Here is a 20,490-nt window from a genome sequence, read left to right as displayed (position 1 = left end):
ATGATGGTGGGAAGTATGAGAAAGGTCCCTGGGATTGTCACACCCAGCTCACTGCACAGAGGGGAAACAGGCTTGAGGAGCTGAAGGCAGTTGAGGCTTCCCTTTCTTGTTCTCCCACCAGCTCAGGCTCTGAGCACTCCACATCGCTCAGCAATGAGCCCAGCCCCTGACAGGTAGTTTTTGATTGGTTTATGCTGTCTTGACAGTGGTGGGACAGTCAGCTCTTTCCCAAGTGGTGACGCTCAACCTCAGCTGTACCTCTGGAGTTCTTTATAAAATGATAAAGTAGGCCCGACTGATGGAGAATCTAATTTGACTGATTTTGGGGGAGGACACCTGGGCTGGTTGTTTTAAAAATTGTTCATGTAATTCTAGTGGACAGTTGCTGAGAACCACTGACCTAAAGATGACCTGGTGTCTGAAATGCAATACTCAGGCTGGATCCTCAGTGCGGACAGTCACATTGGAAAGAGACTGTAGCTCAGTTTGTCTGTATATGAAACTGACCTATCACCTATAAGCCATCAGTCCCCCAATACTTTGCTGCTCAAAGTGTGGTCCCTGGCACCAGCACTGCCTATGAGCTTGTTAGAAATGCAGAATCTCAGGACTCATCCCATACCTGTGTTAGACTCTGCATTTTCACAACATCCTGTGTTCATATGTTCAAGTCTGACTACATGCTTGACATGTAACAGACATTTAAGGGATGTCCATTTACTAAACAATTCTATTTACAAAGACACTATTATGAAAAAGGCCACATCTAAGGTAAAGAGTCAGTCTGGGTGTAAACACTGGAGACTGTTTTTGAGCTGTAGGATTGGTGTCAGGGCTCCACCGTGACCCCAGGGTCTCAGGCACTACCATGGCTCAGGAGGGCACTGCTTCAGGGTTCCTGGAGACCGTGATGATGAAACTCACTGGGAAGTATCAAAAGACCTTTTGACCTCCTCACAGGATCAAAAGGCCCTTGACACCCCGTTTCCCACTCCACAGGGCTGCAACCTAACTTGGCAGGCAGTCAGTCCTAAGGCCTCTGTTGCATGGAATCTGTCACATGAGAGGCCGCCCCCTCCACTCCATGTTTTCAGCTCCCATTGCTGAAGCCCAGGCAGCGAGAGCAGTCGACCCAGGAGGGCTGTGTCCAAAGACAGCTGCTGGGAGCAGCGCTCATGGGCATTTCACACCCTGCCCTCTTTGCAGCCAGCATCACTAAGCCGGGTCTCAGAACTTGTGGAGGTAGCAGCCAAAACTGGCCACATGAGGGGCATCCCAGGGGCTGCTGAACTGAACCAGGGGCTGGCTGGGGATCTGAAGCCAAGTGGCCTCAAGTGGATGGAACTGAACAAAAACCTCAGGGAGAAAGGGAGGGAAGTTTGCAGTGGGCCAGGCCTAGTACTGTCTGCCAGAAGGCTGCGTATGAGGTTGTCAGAACACGAGAACCAGGGAAAGAAGATTCCCCTGCGGGTGTTAAGAGGGAAGTGGTTGATGTGCTGTGCCTGCTGCTTTACTTCCTAGACCTCTCAGCTTTGGGCAGTGAGTGACCATGCCTGAGGGTACCCAGAAAGCTCTGCAGCAAATTGCTGCCTCCACAGCCGCAGAGGGGGTGGCAGGGCCAAGGGGGCGCAGGCATATAGTCTGGTTTCCTCTGGGCCTTGTCATCAGGGGCTCAGGCATGACTGTATTCCGCATAGCCAAAGGCTGCCTGTGGCAGATAGAAGGGCCTTGACCAGTGACCCAGAGGTTCAGTGGCCAGATCAAGTTTCTGGTCACAGCCTTGGAGGAGTCCCTCCATGGCTTATGTGAAAGATGGGTTGTGGGTGGTGAAAGGGGGCAAGTGGTAGCCTAAAGGGTGAGCCACATGTGCTCCAGCTGGTATGTGGCCTGCTTCTACCACTGTGGGGAGGGGGACAAGCCTTGCCGCTCAGAACATGGGCCTCCAAAGGTTCCCTTCTTACCTAGGACTGTAGCCATCCCCAGGCTCACGGCCAGTGAGAGGAGAAGGGAGAATTCGAATGCCTTCCCTCCCCAGCAGCCATTTCTCCACCACCACAGGGGCCTCCTAGAAGCCATGCTAGAGAGATGCACAAGCCAGAGGTGATCCCTGCATCCCAGAGCCTTGGGGAGGTGGGCAATAACTGCAGGCATCTGTTTATCACTGTGTACCCCCACAGTTCCTGAGTGAAGTCCCAGTCCTTCCTCACTGAGGGACAGAGCTGCATCTGTGGACTGTCTCTCATCCCAGAATCCTCAGCCTTGAGCTAGTGCCCAAACATTTGTGGCTGTAGGGCAGCAGGGGCTGGAACAGAGGGCGGGTGCTGCAGGAGCTAGAGGGGGCTTGCAGTAGTGCTAAATACCATCTGAAGCATGGGTGAGGGTTGCCCTGGGAAAGGGCTGGATATTTAGGGTGGCAGGGGAAGTAAACTCTACATTGGGCAGGGGAGAGTTTGTCCACGCAGGGTGTAGCTGGAAGCTCAGCTTAGCTGTGGGATGGTGGGAGCAGGGGTAGGATGTGGGAGAGCCAGTTCTCTGTGCTGGACAGAAGACAGCATCAGTAGGTGGGCCTCTGGGGCTGGCTGCACATCCCATATCACTCAGGAAAGAACTACTGCTGAACCATATATAGGATAAGGTGGTTTAGAGGGATGAGGGGAGCCAGGTCTGTTTCAGCTAGTGGCAAAGCAGTGTGGAAGGAAAAGGCTCACTTGTGCTCCTTCCCAAGGTCCCAACTCATCGCCAGCAGACAGGGGCCAGGCTCGAACTGCTGCTGCTTGAGCCTGGACCAGTGCCTAGTCCCAGCTTTCTGTTCAGTGCTATCCACCTCAGTGTTTGCTCAGCTGTGTCTCAGCACAGTGAGTCCACTAGAAGGTGCTGGCTGCGGGGTGTGAGTCCAACAGCTCAATAAGTTCCTACTGTGCGGGGACACTGGGAGCCTGTCTGAGCCAGTGCACTGTGTGGCTGATCAGAGGCAGGTGCAAGGGTCAGTGGGCCCCTTTTGTGGCCAAGCATTTTCCAGGCATGATGCTTGGCTGGACACTTGTGAGCAAGGTTGCTCTTCCCATGGATGGCTAGAACACACGCCTGATTTGGGGTGGCCCCTGTAACCAACTATCTTCCCTGGGTGCCCCCTATTCTGTGTGTCTGTCTGCCACAGGGACTGGCTAGGCTACTTGGAGTTGGCAGCCATAGTCTGGAGTTCTTGCACCATTCTGACCCTTCAGTTAAAAAAAAAATACCAAACCCAAGTCTAAGGCCAACTCCTGTCCCTGACTCCCCCATGCTTGGTGGAACATGGCAGACAGGCTTCTCCCTGCCGGTCACCCTCTATGCTTTCCCAGGACATTCCGGCCCACGAGGAACATGCCCGATGTGCAAATCCCTCAGGTAATGCAGGAATTCATCACCAGGGGAGCGCGGGCGATCCAGGAATGGGAACCTGATCAGGGCCTGGATCTGGAGAGAAGCAGCCTGGGCTGGCCAGGGAGGGCTCAGGTTGCACTGAGCGAGACACACATGGAAGCAGAGAGGACAGGCAGGCATGGGGTGGTGCAGCCACAGGCAGATGGCCCACAGTGACCTTCTCCTCCTCCCACTTTCAGGGAAGAGACAACAACCCTGGGCTGGGTGGCAGAAATGAGGGTGACCATGAACCTTTGTTTATACCTGTTGTCTGGGTGTAATTCTGAAGGGAGCCCCTTTGGCTATCAGGAGTATGGCAGTTTGGACAATCTGATACATGGTCATCCTAGTTACCACAGACCCGCAAGTGGTTCCTTTATCCTATTTTCATAACTTCCAAGTGACCTTCTTTTCTGATCTGGACCAGATGCTCCATGTACATCTTAACGAGTCTCTCAAGCACAATGTAGCAGGAGATGTGGCTTTCTCCCAGCTCAGAGTCTCCATGGATGGCTCACAGACCTGGTGTGGATACACAGCCATGTTCCCTGCTACTTCTCCCTGACGTCACCAGTTCTGAAGCCACCAGTTTATACAGCTGCTCACAACAAGAGAGGAGGTACTTGTGAGAAGAGACAGTGCAGGGCTCAGCCTACGCACACACTGACAGCCTCTGTGCACTCCCCTGAGACCACAGGTGGATGCTGGCCCCATGGTGGCAGGAACGAGAAGGACTGGGGCTCAACTCACTGGAGTGAAGGGTTAGTCAGCGGAAGGTACCAAGGAGCAAGACAATGTTTGGTTGCTATGTTTTTCCTCTGTTCACACCTCCAGTGTCTCAACAGACAGACTCTCTTACAAAGCTTTGCTCCAACCCATCTCAGTCCCAGCTATACCAACTGCACAGCCACCAAGCTCTGAGAGGCTGGCCCTGGAGGGGAGGATGAAGAAGAGAGAGGTACTTGAATAACAAGCTTATGTCTGCTCAGATGTGCAGAGGTCAAAGCCCAGAGCCAGCAACTACCCCGCTTATCATGAAAATAGAAACAGGGAAAGGCCGGTTGAACAAAAAGCACCTATAAAATTACATTGGTCCTTCGTAACCATGGAGCACTCACACAAACACACAAATGCAGCCACTTACCCCTCACCCCTCGACCGCTTTCTTATTTTCTATAATTAATTGGGCAAGGGAGGAAGAAAGTCGGGACGAGTTCAGCAGTGGTCAGAACTTGCAGCCCTCCCCACTAGCAATAACCTTCACGCAGGGGCAACGAACATGGGCAGCAGCTGTCGGTGTCCGATTACCTGGAGCATGTTGAGGAGCAGGCTCCGAAACTTGGTCCCCTCCACCATGAAGAGCGCCATCTTGTCACAGAGCTTGGCAGCTGTGAAGGCAAAGCTACGGTCTGACACAGCCTTCTGGTAGATGGTCCGCACGATCTCACCTAGCATCTCCTCAGAGTTGGTAGAGTTCTGGGCCTCCTCCATGAAGGTGGTGAGCTTGGCATCTACGTCGCTGCTGTTATTCCGCATGCTGTTCAGGATCTCGATCAGCTTGTCCATCTTGTTTTGCTGAGGGTTGGTTGTTTCCACCATCACTTCTTCCTGGGGGTGTGGGGAACAAACCGAGTGTACCTGAGTGCAGCTGGGGTGTTTGGGTGTGCAGGTGGCCTGGGGGAAGGAGGGCTGTCATCCCTAGAAACAGGGATCTGAAATCAGCTTCCCCAGACCAAAGACACTCATGCTCCAAAGGCTGACTTTTTTCTTGGCCCCTGTGATGTCCTGGGTTGACATTTCTTGTGAGTTCTAGCTCCTACACAGGATTCTCATTGACTTCTTAAATTTGTCTACATGTTGATTAGATGTCTTAATCTAGCGCTGATTTAATAGGGCTTATTAAAGATGAAATAAGGTAACAAATAAGAAATTGGGCCAAAGGGAAGATAAAGATAGGAAAACCAGGCCAATAAGGTGAGTAGAACCCAAAATGCCTTCAGTGTTGGTTAGAGGTGGCCTAAGAGCTGGGCGTGATGGTGCATGTCTGTAATCCCAGCACTTGGGAGGCTCAGGCAGGAGGATTGTTGCGAGTTCAAGATCAGTCTGGGCTACAAAGTGAGCTCATAGTGAGCCTGAACTGCATAGCGAGACCAGTCTCCTGAGATGGCCACTGTGTATCTTCCACATCATCTGTTCTCTGGGCATAAGATTCCACAAGGACACAGTCCTGGCTTCACATCTTGTGGAGACTATGCTGTCCCTTTACACACAACTATTATAAACCAAGGAATCTCTGAACGTGACACTTGAGTGGCTGAGGCCCGTAGGAGGGAAATTTCAGGAAATAAGGCTACATCCCTGTGAAGTTTCACAGAAACTGGGACCAGACCAAAGGCAGCAAAGGAAGAAAATGGCATTTAGCTGTCTCAGAAATATGTATTCAAACACAGCTAACTGGTGGCTGAGAATCTGACCAGCTTTAGGCTGGGATATGAGAGCTGGTTGAAGGGCAGGATCAAGGTCATATGATGAGGTCCTGCACTTGTCCTGTGTTCTGGACACCAGACCTCTGGGCCGAGAGGCACAGAATGAGGCTCTGTATCCTGCTCTCTGCCTCCAGCCATGTGCACCAGGTAGGCAGTTTCTCTCTGAGGCTGTTTACTTGGAGGTAACATGGTGATGTCAGAAGTGATCTGGAGCTCTCCGTGAGTTCTACCGTTTGGAGTCAAGTTCCAAGGGCAGCTGCTCTCCACTTGAGAAGGGGATCGTACGTGAGGGGAGGTTTCTGGGAGGTGCTTCTTTCCCTTGAGCCTCTCCAACCCATCTGACTGCTTGACTCCCTGGATGGGTCAAGAAGATACAACTCTCCATTCTCATGGGTTCCTAACCTTAACCACATGTGCAAACGAGGACAGAAGGCTTGCTCTTCTTGATGAGGTCCTTGTTTAGGAGGGGACTAGAGGCTCATCTGTCCCAGGGTTTGCTCATTTTGGGGGACAGCCAGCAAAATAGGGAGTGATACAGGATGAGCCTAAGCCCATGTCCTACTGGCCCAGAAGGCCTCACCTGAGACAAGTCCTCGAAAGTGACCTGAGGGCGCTGCAGATTTCCCTTATCTGTTTCAACCCTCATTACCCCTATATCCTAACCACTTGGGTCCCCTGGCGGGAACAGTGGTCTGTGGATAGAATAATAATTACCCACAAGGGTCTCTACACAGGTCACCTCATTTAATTTTCACATCTTCTCCACAAGGTAGGTGGCAGTGCACCCATTTTACAGCTGAGTACACTGGTGCTCAGAGAGGTTAGGTGACTGGTCATCTGGCCAAAGGCAGGACTGAGTCTGGCCTGCTGGGCCCTAAAGCCTGTGCATTTCTCTGTGCTGCCCTGCATTACCTCTTGCAGAGCTCTAGAGAACTCAGTCAGCAGCCCTCCTTTCAGCCAGCTTCTAGAAATGAGTCTGGGAAGCCAACTGGTCTGAGGCACTCTAGCCATTGGCTAGGAGGTTCTGCCAGTTGTCCATTTACGGGATGGAAGGATGTGAGGGATACTTTCCTCTTGACCTCCCTGCTCTGTCCCCACAGGGAGGAGCAGGGTGGGACTCAGGGTGTGGGGGCACAGGTGTGGCATTTTGGCTTTGAGAACTGACCCAGGAAGAGAGCACCCTGCTTTAGCCTGACTGAAGTTGATCCTGGGCCTGGCCTCTGGGGAAGAGGTTGAGAGAAGACAGCTGAGGGAGGATGGAGGAGAAGCCCAGAACCCCAAGCTCTGAGGAGGCCCTGGGGGGAGAACGCCTCAGCTCTTCCTGCTATGTAGGAATGGCTGTAGGCAGGTCAGCCTTCCTGGGAATGGTTCCTTTCCAGGTGACCTTGCTTCTGCCCTTGGTGGGCACGGGAGCTGGGGTGGTGGTGCTCAGGCAATCCTATTTCTTTCCTGGTGGCTTGGCTCTAGAGACCAGAGTGAGGCAGGATAGGCTTTGGGTGGCAGATGGAGGTGGCCCAGCTCTCAGGGTCACACCAGTGCATCTGGCATCTGGGCTATGCTGGTACAACCCCCTCCAATTTGTACCTTTGAGCTCTCACTGGCTGCCAGGAGGTGAAGTAGGGGACACGAAGGCTGAGGCCACCTGTTCCCACTCTGCCCGGTTCACCTTCGTTCCCATCCCAATAGAAACCAGGTCAGCATGGGACTTGTGTGAGGGAGAGTCAGTTTTCCACATTTCCCCAATTGCGATTCAGCATGTAGAGAGCAGGGTCTGACCCCCAGAAAATGCTCCCGTCACCCTCCGGCATCATCCCAGGCATGGGTCTCTTCCTCCCAACTTTTCCTCCCTCTCAGGCTGATGGTTGGTACCAACCACCCATGTGTTAGAAGGGCTCATGCCACCGACTTGTCCTTTAGCGGCCCAGTGGCACCCATAGTAATGGCGGCTTGGCCCAGTGGGTCCACATAGCCGTGCAAACCCCTGCTCCTCTCCACAGCTCCCCAGACCCTCCAACCCACAAGGCTCCGCCCAAGCCCCCCCAACCAAAGTGCCTACCTCTCGGCTGTCCTCCCGGTTGGAAGAGAACAACAAAAATTCAATTACCGGTACCTTTTCTTTTAGCCTTCGCCGCAGCCTGTCTTTGGAGGACTGGAGCAAGGTAATTTTGGGCCGCTCCCCCATGCGTTCAGGAATAATACTGTCTTTACGCTTTGTCTCAGCCTCTGGCCCCCCTGGCACCAGTGTGGGTAGCCTCTCGGACGCTGGCGGAGCTGGGGCATCAGGGCTGCGAGGGGGCTCAAGGCCACTGGGCCCGGTGTCCCGTGGGGTGTCCTCCAGTTTGGGACTCTCGATGGTCACGGTCTCTTTGGCATTGCGGTGGGCACCTGCCTCCCCCTTGTCGCCTGGCGGGTGCTTCATATTGCTGTGGTGCCAGCGCCGGTTCTGGCTGTAGCCATGGTGGGTGGGCCTCCCTGAGGCATGAGGTACTGGGCCCCCTTGGTAGGACTTCTGATGGTCCCTGTTGTGTTTGGCACTGCCTGGCTGGTGATCACTGTGCTGCTGGGGCTTGTTCCCTCCCGGAGGTCTCTGCTGCCGTCTGCAAATGGAAGGAGAAAGACAGAGTGGTCACTGGGTGGCCAGAGAGGGTCTCTGTACCTGAACACTATGGCAGGAAGTCATGGTTGTGTCCATTTGTTGATTCTTTCAACAAACACTTGAGAATCTCCTATGTATCAGGCTCTGTTGAAAAACAGCCAGACAGGTCCTTCACTAAAAATCAGTATTTTATTCACTTATTAGAAGATGCATGTATATAGGCATGTGGAACCACAGAACGATCCAACAGAAGATGCAGAGAACCCGCTTGCCTCTGCCTAGGCCATCAGTTATGTCCCCAAGCTAAACTGAGGTTATCAGAGTGGGCCTTAATCCAACTAACTCGTGTTCGTATAATGACAGGAAATTTGGACACGGAGAAACACCAAAGCTGCTATGCATGCAGAGAAAGGCTCACGCAAGGACATCAGTGGCTATCTGCAACCTAAGGAGAGATGCCTCAGAAGAAACCAGCCCTACCGACACCTTGGTCTTGGACTTTGGCACCTGGAGTTATGAGAAATAAACTTCTGCTGTGTTAGGCACCAAGTTGGTGACACTTTGTTATGGCAGCCCTAGCAGACAAATGCAGAAGTGATCTTTAACACGGTGGTTTTAGGCAGAAATAGGGCTCCCAGTTACTTCTTGGCGATACTTTCTAAGCAGAGTATGGCGCATGGAACACATGGAAACTGGGGGCCGAGCCGCAAACATCTGGACCTGTGGATGGATGGCAGGTGACGGAGGAGCAGAGGGGCATCCTTCGGACTTCCAGCTTGTGCCCGAGGCTGCGTCCTGCCACACACAGCACTCGGGGTCAATTTCAGTGTCACCCTCAGGGTAGTTTCTGTGCCACCACTTCACTGGCAGGGCAACTGGAGGACAGGAAGCCATGTGCCCTTCAGAAGTTGTAAAGTGGTGAAGAAACTGGCAGAAAGATGTCACTTCCCCAAGAAGGAGCCCACACCTCCTTCCTGCCTATCTCGGCACCACAGACCTTCACTGCATTTTATAAACAGACAGTACTTATTCACTTTCTAGTGATTGTTTATCACTCAGTTTCAATTTCTGTCCGATAAATTTTTATTTGTGAAAATTTGGGGGTATCTTGGGTTGGGGTAAAATGTATTATTTCTTTCTCATTAAAATTAGTTTCATGGAAAAGCTTTCTACTTGGTGACATGGTTTCGAGGGAATTAAAATGGTTAAGAGAGGGACAAATGTGTAGCCGTCTTTTAGTTTCCACCAAAAATGGTAACTTAGAACCCACTGTATCTTAGAAGTAGAAATTAATAAGAGCTTTCTTGAGGGAAATCTGACAATTTTTTTTCAAAAGCTTCTAAAACATGCAAGCAGTGATTTTTGCAATGCTACCCGTGGTAGTGAATCCAAAGGAAATGATCAAAGATGTATGCAGGGATTTCAGCACAGTGATATTTAGCACAGCAAAAGTGGAACATGGAGTAATTAAGGCTGTAGCAACAAAGTTCACTCTTGTTGATGGAAGTGTGGTGTCATTTAAGGCAAGTATTTATATACGTAGAAAAATCTGGGAGGATACAGATTTAGCCACTAAAATGTTAACAGTGGCTATCTCTGGGAGATGAGCTGTGGATTTTTTTCTTTTATGTTTTATTTATTTTTTCTAGATGACCTTGATTTTTTTAATTAAACTTTTTTTTTGAGAGGCAATTATAGATTCACATGCATTTTAAGAAATAATACAGAGAGATCCTTGTGCCCTTTACCCAGTTTCTGCTCATGGTAAAATCTTGCAAAAACCATGGTATAGTATCACATAGGGATACCTACACTGGCACAGTTATGATACAGGACAGTCTCAGCACAAGCCCCCTCCTCTGGGTCTTTTACAGTTACACCCACTTCCATCTCACCCCATCCTATCCCCACCTCCTGGCAACCACTCACCCATTCTCCATTTCTATGAAGTTGCCATTTTGAGAATGTTGTAATAAGTGTGATCCTACATTTTTGGGATTGGTTTTTTTCATTCTGTACCACTCCCTGGAGATCCATCCTGGCTGTTGAGTACATCAAGGTTTGTTCCTTTTGGTTGCTGAGTGGTATTCCACTTATGGATGTACCCCAGTTGTTTATTCACATGTGGGAGGGCATCTGGGTTGTTTTTGGTTTGGGACAATTATGCATCAAGTGGCTCTGTTGTTTTCTTTTTAAAGGGAAAAAATAAAATTTCAAAACAAGATAATAGGAGGGTAATAATGGTTAATATATTGTGTATTGTTATCTTTAAATTAGTTACTTAGAGTACAAGATACTGGCATTTAATTGTCCAAACAATATTAGCACAAACCTTTCGTTTCAATGAACCAAGAGAAATTAGTAGTATATCTATCTATCTATTTAAATTTTTTTTTTTTTTTGTGGTTCTGGTTTTTGTTTTGCTTTTCTTCCGGTACCAGGAATCGAACTCACGACCTTGCACTTGCCAGGCAGGCAGGCGCTGTGCTGCTGAGCTAAATCCCCAGCCTGCGGTTCTGGTTTTTGTATGAACATGGCTTTCATTTCACTGGGATAAATGTCCAGCCTTGCCACTGCTTGATCTTAAGGTAGCTGCATATCTTTTTTTTTTTTTTTTTAAACTCTCGAACAGCTTTCTATAGACACTGTACTGTTTTACCATCTCATCAGCAATGCAGGAAGGGTTTGAGCCATGATTAAATGATCTTTGTTTTAGTCCCACTCTTTCCCCCTATGTTTGGGATTCCAGTGATGTGGATGTTAGACTTCTGTCACAGTGCTCAGGTCCCTGAAACTTAATTCCTTCCCCTCTAGTCTTATTTTTCTCTGCTCCTTGTATTGGGTAATTGCTACTGTGCTGTCTCGCATTCTCTTTCCTTTGTCCCTCCAGCTTAGTGTAGGGCCTATTCATTGAGTTTTTAATTTAACATGTAAATTTCCATTTGGTACTTTCTTGTATCTTCTATTACTGTGCCAAGACCCATTTTTTTCATGTTTCAAATATATTCTAGTTGTTCTTTTAAGTGTTATTTTTTTTTTAAATAATGGCTGCTTTAAAATTTTTGTTGGATAATTCTAAAACACCTGTCTTCTTGGTATTGGCATCTATCAATTGTCTCTCTTCCAATTTGGGATCTACCTAGTTTTTGGTATGATGAATGATATTCAGCTGAGACCTGGACATTGGATATTATGCTGAGACCCTGGATTTAATTCTACTTGCTGTCTTAGTTGCTTTGTGAATCATGGGGTGGGGGCTGGACTTGTTACTTCCCAGTGGGGTACAAGTCTATGTTCCCCAGTGGGCCAACCCTGGCACCGAAAGGGGTTCCTCAGTGATACTGGTAAGGGGTGGAGGTCAGCTCTCCACTGGGCTTCCACTCACACTGTGGCACCAGGAGCTGTCACCGCTGGGAACTCTCATTAGGCTGCCTCTGCCACTATCTTAGCACAGACAGGTAGGGGTACTTTCTTTCTGCTGGGTGGGGTTGGGCCTCACTACTCTCCAAGCAGTCTCCTCTGACACAGGGAGAGGTGCTCATTATTAACTGCAAAGATGAAAACCCCAATTCTCCTTATTTAGTCTCACTGATACCAGCCTGGTGGGGGTAGGGTGCCTTGTTAAAATTAGAGAGGAGTCTACGCCCTGTCATGAGCCTTCCCTGGAGTGCAGGATGGAGCCATAGCTTTTCCTGGGGCTTTGGGAGGGAGGAAAGTGGTTGCACCCTGAAGTGCTCTGTTTTGTTAGACTGCCCTTCCCTGGTCCCCTGGCTAGACTGAGTAGGTTTCTTTGTGGGGGCTGTTTTTTTTTTTTTTTTATTGTCTGCCTATTCCTCATGGTATTTCTGGGTTTCTTGTCTCTTTAGCTCCAGGTCTGGGGAAGAAAGTTGAAGAAACTTATGGTGCCAGGTCCCCGGTTGGTCTGCTTTCTTCTTCTCACCTTTCAGAGCCTTCTGATATTTGTTTTTACATATAATGCCCAGAATTTTTAGTTGTCTGTACTTATTTTAATAATTTTGGAGTCATTATAAGCATACTATGGAAATGTGGTACACTGAGATGAATCCTGATGACTGGGTGTCCCCAGGTCTGAGGAGGCCTGTGTGGTGTTCTTGTCCTTGCCCACGGTCTACTTTGTTGGGTTCTGATGGACACTCCTGGGCAATGGTCATGCTGCCCTGAACCTTAGATGGAAGAGGCAGCCCCTCTCAGCCCCAAACAGCCCTGTACACATCTGGAATCACTGCTATATTTAATCTCACTCCCCAGGGTGTAAGAGTAGGGTCAGAGCCACAGGCACTGGTACCTGGGTAGAGCTGAGCCCATCAGTAGAATGGAGCCCCTGAGTCAGGTCTCACCCAGCAATCGTATCACCAGTTGGTGCCCCGATAGCCTGGAGCAGATGCCCAAGTCATCTCAGAAGGTGACAGCCCTCATTCTGAGGAGCATGAGTCAACCAGCCCTGGAGTGCAGAAGGAACCCCAGGAGAGCTGAGGGTGGTGCTCGGTGCTAGAGTGCTTGCTTAGCGTGCACAAGGCCCTGGGTTCCAACACAGTGGTGGGAAGAAACTCTGGTGCCCACAGACAGCTCCCTAGGGTACTGCATGCCCATGATGTTTTGTGAAATTTTTCTCCTTTAATTTCTCAATTACTTTCAATTAACGGGTCCCTTCTCCTTCTAGTCTCTTTGTTCTCTGAGTGTGAATTATTTTTTGGCCCAGAAGGAAACTTGGAAATTCCCTGGCAGATAATGCTCAAGTCTCACAATTTTTGTCATCCTTATTTAGAATTTTTGTGGTGCCTGTAGCTATGGCCCAAGAAATGTCCCTAAAGGATGGCTGACCAAGCCCTTCCCAGCATCCATCTTAAAGCTGTCTAGTTTCCAAATTGCCATTTCAGGGATTTCCCTCTCTCTGCCCAACAGCACCCCCCCTCCCCTGAAAAAAGAAAAAAGGGAAAGAACTCTGTCTACCTGGAAACGGAAGGAAATAATTTCTACATGGCTGGTCAAGGTCTCCAGAAAGCAATCAGCTTTTTCTGGCAGAGCTTCTGCTGCTCATCCGTGGAAATTTGGGGCCCTGGAATTCCATGTCTTCCTGATTCTAAAGATCTTGGAGCCAGCAGTCATGACAGCACAGCAATGACTGAGAATGTGCCAGGCCACTCAGCACACATGGGATTTTTCACTCACTTTTTCTGGGGGGCAGCTCCTTTGCACACGTGGGGGGCTGCCTTTACTGAAAGAGGAAGCCCACCCTCACTATCCCCTCCTGACTGGTCAACCAATACTACTGGACACCAAAGAAGGAGGGTTGCTATGGAGCTGCTCAGCTAGGTGGCCCCTCAGATGCTGGGAAGAGCTCTGACATCCCTGGTGGCCAGAGGCATGAAACTTCTCTTCCCATTTCTTTCCTTCTGAACAAGGCTTTTCTTAGTTCTCAGAGAATGATTGCTAGCACACTCTGTTTGCAAGCAGGCCAAAGCCCTTTCTTCCCATTTTACAGATGTACCAACTGAGGCTCAGGTAAGCTAAGTCCCACAGCAGCCTTTTCAGAGGCTCCGAGAGTGTGTTGAGCCTGACCACTCATCCCAGGACCCAGCAGTCACTTCCTGTCTGAGTTCTATCGGCCTTGGGACCCTGGCCCTCTGGGCAGCAGGGCTGAATCACCACAGAGACTTCTGTGGTACAACCACACGAGGCCCAAGGCCTTAGCCTGGAAAGGGCTGCTGGACACTGGACAGGCCTGGTTCTGGCCTTGCTCCCCAACAATGGAGACCCAGGCTTCCTTGCTCCAACCATTCACAAATATTTGCCAGTGGTCACTGGTTGAGCCGGCCAAAACCAGCTCTTCTCTCTTCTGTGTTTGCTGGCGCTGGATTTCATTGATACCTTCGTCAGGGGCCAGCTGGCTGCTCCCCATGAGACCTGTGGGTTTGGGTTTGGCTGGGCCAGGATGAGCACTTCTGCTCCCAGCAGCCAGGCAAGGAGGCTGCACTGGGTCTCAGACACATGGATGTGTGGTGCAGGTGGTGGGGACATAATGAACACCCCGCATGGCAGCACTGTACGCAAAGCAGCAAGCGTCCATGCCTCCACCTGCTGACTGTCTGCTCTGACCTTTGCTCTGGGGATGTCTTTGCTCAGTGAGGCGATGGCTTGAAAGATCAGAGTAATATTCCACTTGGCCTCCTGGTAGCACCTGCTCTTGGGGCAAGGATACCTTTGTGTTTTTTTGGTTTGAGAATGGAAATTGTTAGCTTATGCCTTCTCCATCATTCATTTAGTTTATTCTTTCTTCTTTGGGTTCTGAAATCAGACGTCTTGTTTTACTCTGACTCCTCTCTTTTATAAAAAATAAAGTTCTCAGAACACCACAGCTGCAGTTGGGGAGGTGGGTGTAGGGAGAGTAACTTCAAATTTTGTTTTAAAAAAATGGTTTTTAACAGCGGTCCAAATACAGACAAACATCTCTCTGTTCGTTTATTTCATAATCGTTCCCAACTAGATATTCTGAGGGCCACTGGCTTATTATGGTTCTCTCAATGTCGGACACTTTACCACATAATTTGTAGGTCTGCTTAAAAATTTTTGAAAGCAAAATTCCTAGGGCAAGTGGTTTTAAAGCTATGCATGGGCTCATATTTCCTGCCTTCAGGGAAAGTGATGAGTGCTTATTACTATCATGGACTCCTCCACTCCTGCCCACCTCCATATTCCCCACCCCAGCTGACGGGGACAGAATAAGAGTCTACAGCTGAGCTCTACAGGCACAGTGCTGGAGGTGCTTCTTTGCAGCTTAAGGGTGCTGAGCCCAAGTGTCAGCATGTGGAGCCCAGAAGCAGAGGTTACCACACATATTCACCATGGCATTGGCTTGGAACAGTGACTATAGTGGCTCATATTAATTGGGCACCTACTATGCACTCAAGGCTGAATGGGATGACAGAAGTCCACTGAGTCTGTTTTGCAGGTTGCTACTTTGCCATGTCTCTCTAGGAGAGTGAAGCCTGCTTAGAGCCTGGCTCCCTGTTCCCAGGTGTGCCAGTCCCTCTGTCTTGGACAGCTCTGAGGATTACCTGGCAGTTTTACACATGAGAAAACCAAGCTTCAGAAAGGTTACTTTGCTCCCTTAGGATTGCCCAGCTAGTTAGCAGCGAGGGCTGTGCTGGAACTTAGCTACGTGTTTCCGTTCTAACTTGCTGTCTAAAAAACACTGTCTCACTGGGCTTTACAATCACTTATCTGAGGTCTTAGCACCCTTTGGTGAACTGGAGGGCATGGTTGCAAAACTTAGGCAACTGAATCACCTTGTACTTGCTAAGGTCATTGTCATCTTCAGGGTGGTAATAGCAGCCATGCATCTGACCCTTCCTGAACACTCCTTGGGCTGGTCCACACTCCACCAAGTTTTCCCAATGATCTAAAAAATACAGGATTAGGGGGCATCAGGAATACTCCTGCCTCCCTGGATGGCTAGCCATACTATGGACTCGGACCTGCTCCAAGACTCTTCCTTGCTCAGCTGGATAGGGAAGAGTTCAAGATGCAGGTCTCTGCCAGCAAGGGCCCAAGTAAGAAGTTCGGTATAGTATTTCACTACAGGGGTAGAACACGTGGGAACCAAATGTGTACTTGGGCAGTGGGGTGCTCCCAGTGGAGATGTAAATGTCTGTCTGGCCCCCTATATCTGCAGGCAGAGAAATCCCTTCACTATAGCTGCGGAATGAATGAATGCGTGAATCATGGGGGAAAGGCTGTTTCATTAATTAAACTTGTTTTGAGAGTCTGCTCCACCTAGAGGTTAATCAGAGCTGTCAATGGGCTAGTTGAAGACCACAGAGCTCCTGGAACACTTGGAGAGGTGTCCCGTGCGCACGTGCGTGTGTGCGTGTGTGCGTATGTGTGACAGAAGCTGCTCAGTTGTCCCTAAAGAGCCTCTCAACACTGTCCCAGTCCTACCTGGCTTCAAGGCCCAGATCTACCCAGGATCTCACTACTGACCCTCCAGGTGACACTGTGACTACAATCTGTATCTGCTCTACCCCATTTCTGCTGCCACTGTCCTGTGGGTTCCTCTAAAAGCATTCCCTCCTAAAGCATGAAGAAGAACCCTCTCCAAATCTCAGGGCCCGGCACGGAGCCAAAGCAAGGGCTTTGGTGTGCAGGGCTGCTGCCTGCATGGAGCTGAGAATCCCTGTGGGAGAGACAGATGCTCATCCACCAGTTACAGAAACAGGCATCTTCTACAACCAGGGACAAGAGGGACGAAGGAAAAGAAGCAGAGGAGCTCATGGCTCTATATTACTCTGGGGACTTGCGGGGGGCACATGTGTGGAACCTAGCAAATCCAAATGCAGGGCCCTTACCCAAAAACTATTGAGAATTCCAAGATAGACACAATCAGAATGTTAAACCAAGGAAGTCTGTGCCCTCCCAGGGTGTACATGCAAGAAGCCTGCCTTGCCCACAGGGCAGCCCCTAGGCAATAAAAATAGCCAACATGTATGGAACCCAGTGTGCCAGGCATGGCTTGCATTTGCCACTGTGAGAGAGCTATGATTGTTTACCCCATTTTACAAAGAGGCCAGTAAGGCACGGAAAGGGTAAGTAACTGGCCTGAGGTTACATCATTTGCAAGTGGCAGAGCTTGGGCTTGAACTCAGGTAGTTGGGCCTCAGCATGTGTGGCCCTAACTACTGTGCTTTCCTGTTCCAAGGTTCTGAGGCCCCTGTCCAGGCCCAAGGGCCCAGGCAGCCAACACACTGTGGCTGAGCCACTGAAGGCCCAGTCCAGGGGACAACAGGCCTTGGTCAGAGTTGCAGGGGAGGGCCTGTGGCTGTCCTGTGATAGCTGGGTGCAGAAGTATGGGCTGGACAAGTGAACCCAAGGCAAAGGGCTGAGCAGGCCCAGAGCAGGGTGGGGAGAGCCCAGGCGGCTCTGGATGGGGCGTGTGCAAAGCCTGTCTTCCAGCCATGGCTCCGCAGTGTCTGGGCAAAACCTCAGGAGCCGCACGTGGCCCTCGGGTTCCATTTGTGCTGGGAACAATCCTTTCCCCACCACAGTCTGTGGTGCCCGTCACTGGGCCGGTGGAACAGGGCTGGGAGCTGGATTTTGGGGTGGTCCCTGGACTTCACTGCTGCTCTGTTGGGGAGGGAGGGCTGAAAAGTGGACTCTGGACATGTCGTCAGCTTGGGTCAGCACCAAGGCCCAGGGACAGTGAGCCAGGGTTACAACTCAAGGAGCTGCGAAAGCTCTCATTCCTGCTGGAAACCCAGAGCTCTGGGCCCACCTCGCCCAGCACCAATTTGCTGGGCAGCCTTAGCCAATTACCTACCTCCCTGCATCTCAGTGTTGTTGGCTGCAGAATGGGGACACAAAGCCCTACTCCAGGTGCAGCTTAGGGTGGGTTCCCACCTTCTCAATGGTTCCTACCAGGACCACAAGGCTTGTCTGAGTTTACAATGAAATAAAGCCCAGGAAAGCCTTTGGGGAACAAAGGCACATTATAAATATGAAGTATTATTTTTGTTCCAGAGTGAATCAGGCATTCCAAGAATCTTCAGCCTCAAAGTCCTAAGGCAGCGTGATGTCATGGGAAGAGCATGCGGCTGCCCTGGGGAGTTGTCAGCCCCACGTGAACCTGGAGGAGTGTTCCAGGGAAAGGCCCTCGCCCTTCCGCTCAGCCCAGCCAAGCCCCGTAGGCTCCCAGGTCCAGCCTGTAGACCCTCACTGAAGCTTGCTGGCCAGTCCGGGCATCCCCCAAGCTACACAGGAGTCTGAAGTAGGGACTTTGCAGCCAGATCCCTAGAATTCAGATCCTGATACTGAACTTCTAGCTCTGCAACTTTCAATTAAGTTCCTTAGTCTCTCTGGGCCTTTGCTTCTTCTGACTATAAAATGGGGACAAATAGAAAATCCATCTCACAGGGGTCTTGTGAGTTTTACAGGAGTTGAAGTAAGTGATGTATTAATTAGTGTTTGCTTGTAATAATGTTATATTGTGAGTTTCCCAAGCCATACAGCATAAATGTTCCAGATATACACCGTGTACACACAGTGTTGGCAGGAGAAATGAGGTTGAGCCAAATGTCAAGAGTGAGGGAAAGAGGTGACTTGTCTAAAACCATCCAGGTGTCCAGCTTCTGGCTCCTGCTCTAATTCTGGCCTCTAAGGGCTCTGCTTTGGATAGTTTCCCCTGGAAAAACTTTTCATTACCACATACTCTGTATTATCATCCCTGACAGATACTGCCCAATGGGTCCCCACAGGCTTGGGGGCCACATTTAATGATCTCCTTTACCTTTACTCCCGTCCAACCCTGGCCTCCAGTGTTCACCCCAGCTTGCCACCCCAGCACCCCAGCAGTCTGGCCAAGGGTGCCATCTCACTTACTCCACAAGCTTCTGATTTCTGATGACCCTGTCGGACTTCACCTTTTCCCTATATTAATGTGACCATCTCTGTGCAGTAAGGGTGGCCTTCCATCAGGAGTAGCTAGGATGATGATGAAAGGGGATAAAGAGAAAGTCCTTTACAGGTTGTTTTGAATCCCATGTGTGAACAACTGCAGAACCTCTCAGGGTGGTGGTGGTGGCTAGAGAATGGACGGCCCTGCAGAGGCTCACTGTATGGAGAGAATTTCTCACAGGGAGGCTGTCCCCCAATGCAGGGCACTGCCTGGGAACACTGCGAGCTGCCTGTCACTAGAGGTGTCCAGTCTCTGGGCTGTAGTGCACGCCTATGATGCCCTGTCCCTCACTTGCTCATTCTGTGACCAGAACTTTATTCAAGACACACTTCCTGCATCTTAGTAGCCCACATAGGAGAGTCCTTAGTGGACCTGCATGATGTAATGGCAGCTTGGGAACTGTGTGCTTGCTCTCTCCTAGTTGGGTGATTTTAGACAAGTCACCTCACTCTACTCTCCCTCTGTTGTCATATCAATCAAACAGCTCTCACAACATCTGTCCAAGCAGGGGCTTAGGGATGAGGTCAGCCTCATTCTAGCCTTCCCAGGCATTCTCTGCTTCCATACCCCCATGCTGTCCCTTACCTTTGGCATTCCCACCTCTGTTTCTACTCTCATGACTGGAGTAATGGTGGAGTGGACAGACACAAGTGGACAACACAAATATCTTAAGATGCAGTAAGGATACTGAACTCATTGTCATCATTACTTGCTCTCCCATGCCCAGATCAGCCCTGGACATTTATCCCACTTTATCTGCAGTTGGCGCCCTTATCAACCATGTAGTATGACAGTAAGAAATGGGAAATTTTAGAAAGCAACAATTCACAAGTTATAAGTTGCATGGTTTTCTGAATACTGTTAATGAAGTCTTATACCTTCTTGTTTGGTCTCGTTCCGGATGTGAATCAACCCTTGGTCCAGTGTATCCACACTGTATATGCTACCTCCTTGTTAGTCACTTGTTGTCTTTGTGATCAGATTGCTTGCTGTGCTGTCACAGTACTTATTCAAGTAATCCATATTTTATTAGCAATGATCCCAAAACACAAAAGTGGCCATACAATACTGGCAATTTGGTTATGGCAAAGAGAAGGCATAAAGTGCTTCTTCCTTTAAGTGAAAAGATTAGTTTTCCTGACATAATAGGAAAGAAAAAGTCCATATACTGAGGTTGCTAAGATTTACATTAAGAACAAATTTCTCTGTGAAATTGTGAAGAAGAAAAACCAAATCTAGCTTTGTTGTTGTACCTCAAACTGTAGAGTGAGATGCCCAGTGTGCTAAGTGCTTAGTGACCCACCTGGCTTTATCTCATCATACAAGCATCCTATGAACACAAGAAAGGTGAACACAGCACAGTGAGGTATCCGAGAGTGAGGATGGCATTCACATAACTTTTATTAGAGTCTGTTGTTACAAGTGATTTATTTTATTATTAGTTATTATTGTTAATCTCTTTCAATGCCCAATTTATATATTAAACTTTTTAATAGAAAAAAGCCTAGTATGTAGCATTCAGTACTATCTGCTATTTC

General features: G+C 49.6%; 1 protein-coding gene across 4 annotated transcripts in view; it reads right to left on the bottom strand.

Annotated features, from left to right (window-relative positions):
• Positions 1-20,490, bottom strand: part of Ctif (CBP80/20-dependent translation initiation factor) — a 279,653-nt gene that overhangs the window by 82,523 nt on the left and 176,640 nt on the right. For 2 of the 4 annotated variants that reach the window (XM_013510556.1, XM_005372899.2), the window contains 2 exons: positions 7,945-8,485; positions 4,711-5,010 (listed from right to left, as the gene is read on the bottom strand). In XM_013510556.1, the coding sequence (XP_013366010.1) occupies positions 4,711-5,010; positions 7,945-8,485 (841 nt within the window). The remainder of the gene's footprint in view (positions 1-4,710; positions 5,011-7,944; positions 8,486-20,490) is intronic. The other 2 variants (XM_005372901.2, XM_005372902.2) reach the window with 2 other exon arrangements.

Source organism: Chinchilla lanigera, unplaced genomic scaffold, assembly GCF_000276665.1.
Source record: "Chinchilla lanigera isolate Chin_1 unplaced genomic scaffold, ChiLan1.0 scaffold00001, whole genome shotgun sequence".
In the NCBI taxonomy this organism is placed as follows: Eukaryota; Metazoa; Chordata; class Mammalia; order Rodentia; family Chinchillidae; genus Chinchilla; species Chinchilla lanigera.
The sequence above is the reverse complement of the archived record's forward strand: the minus strand, read 5'-3'. Positions and strand labels throughout refer to the sequence as shown.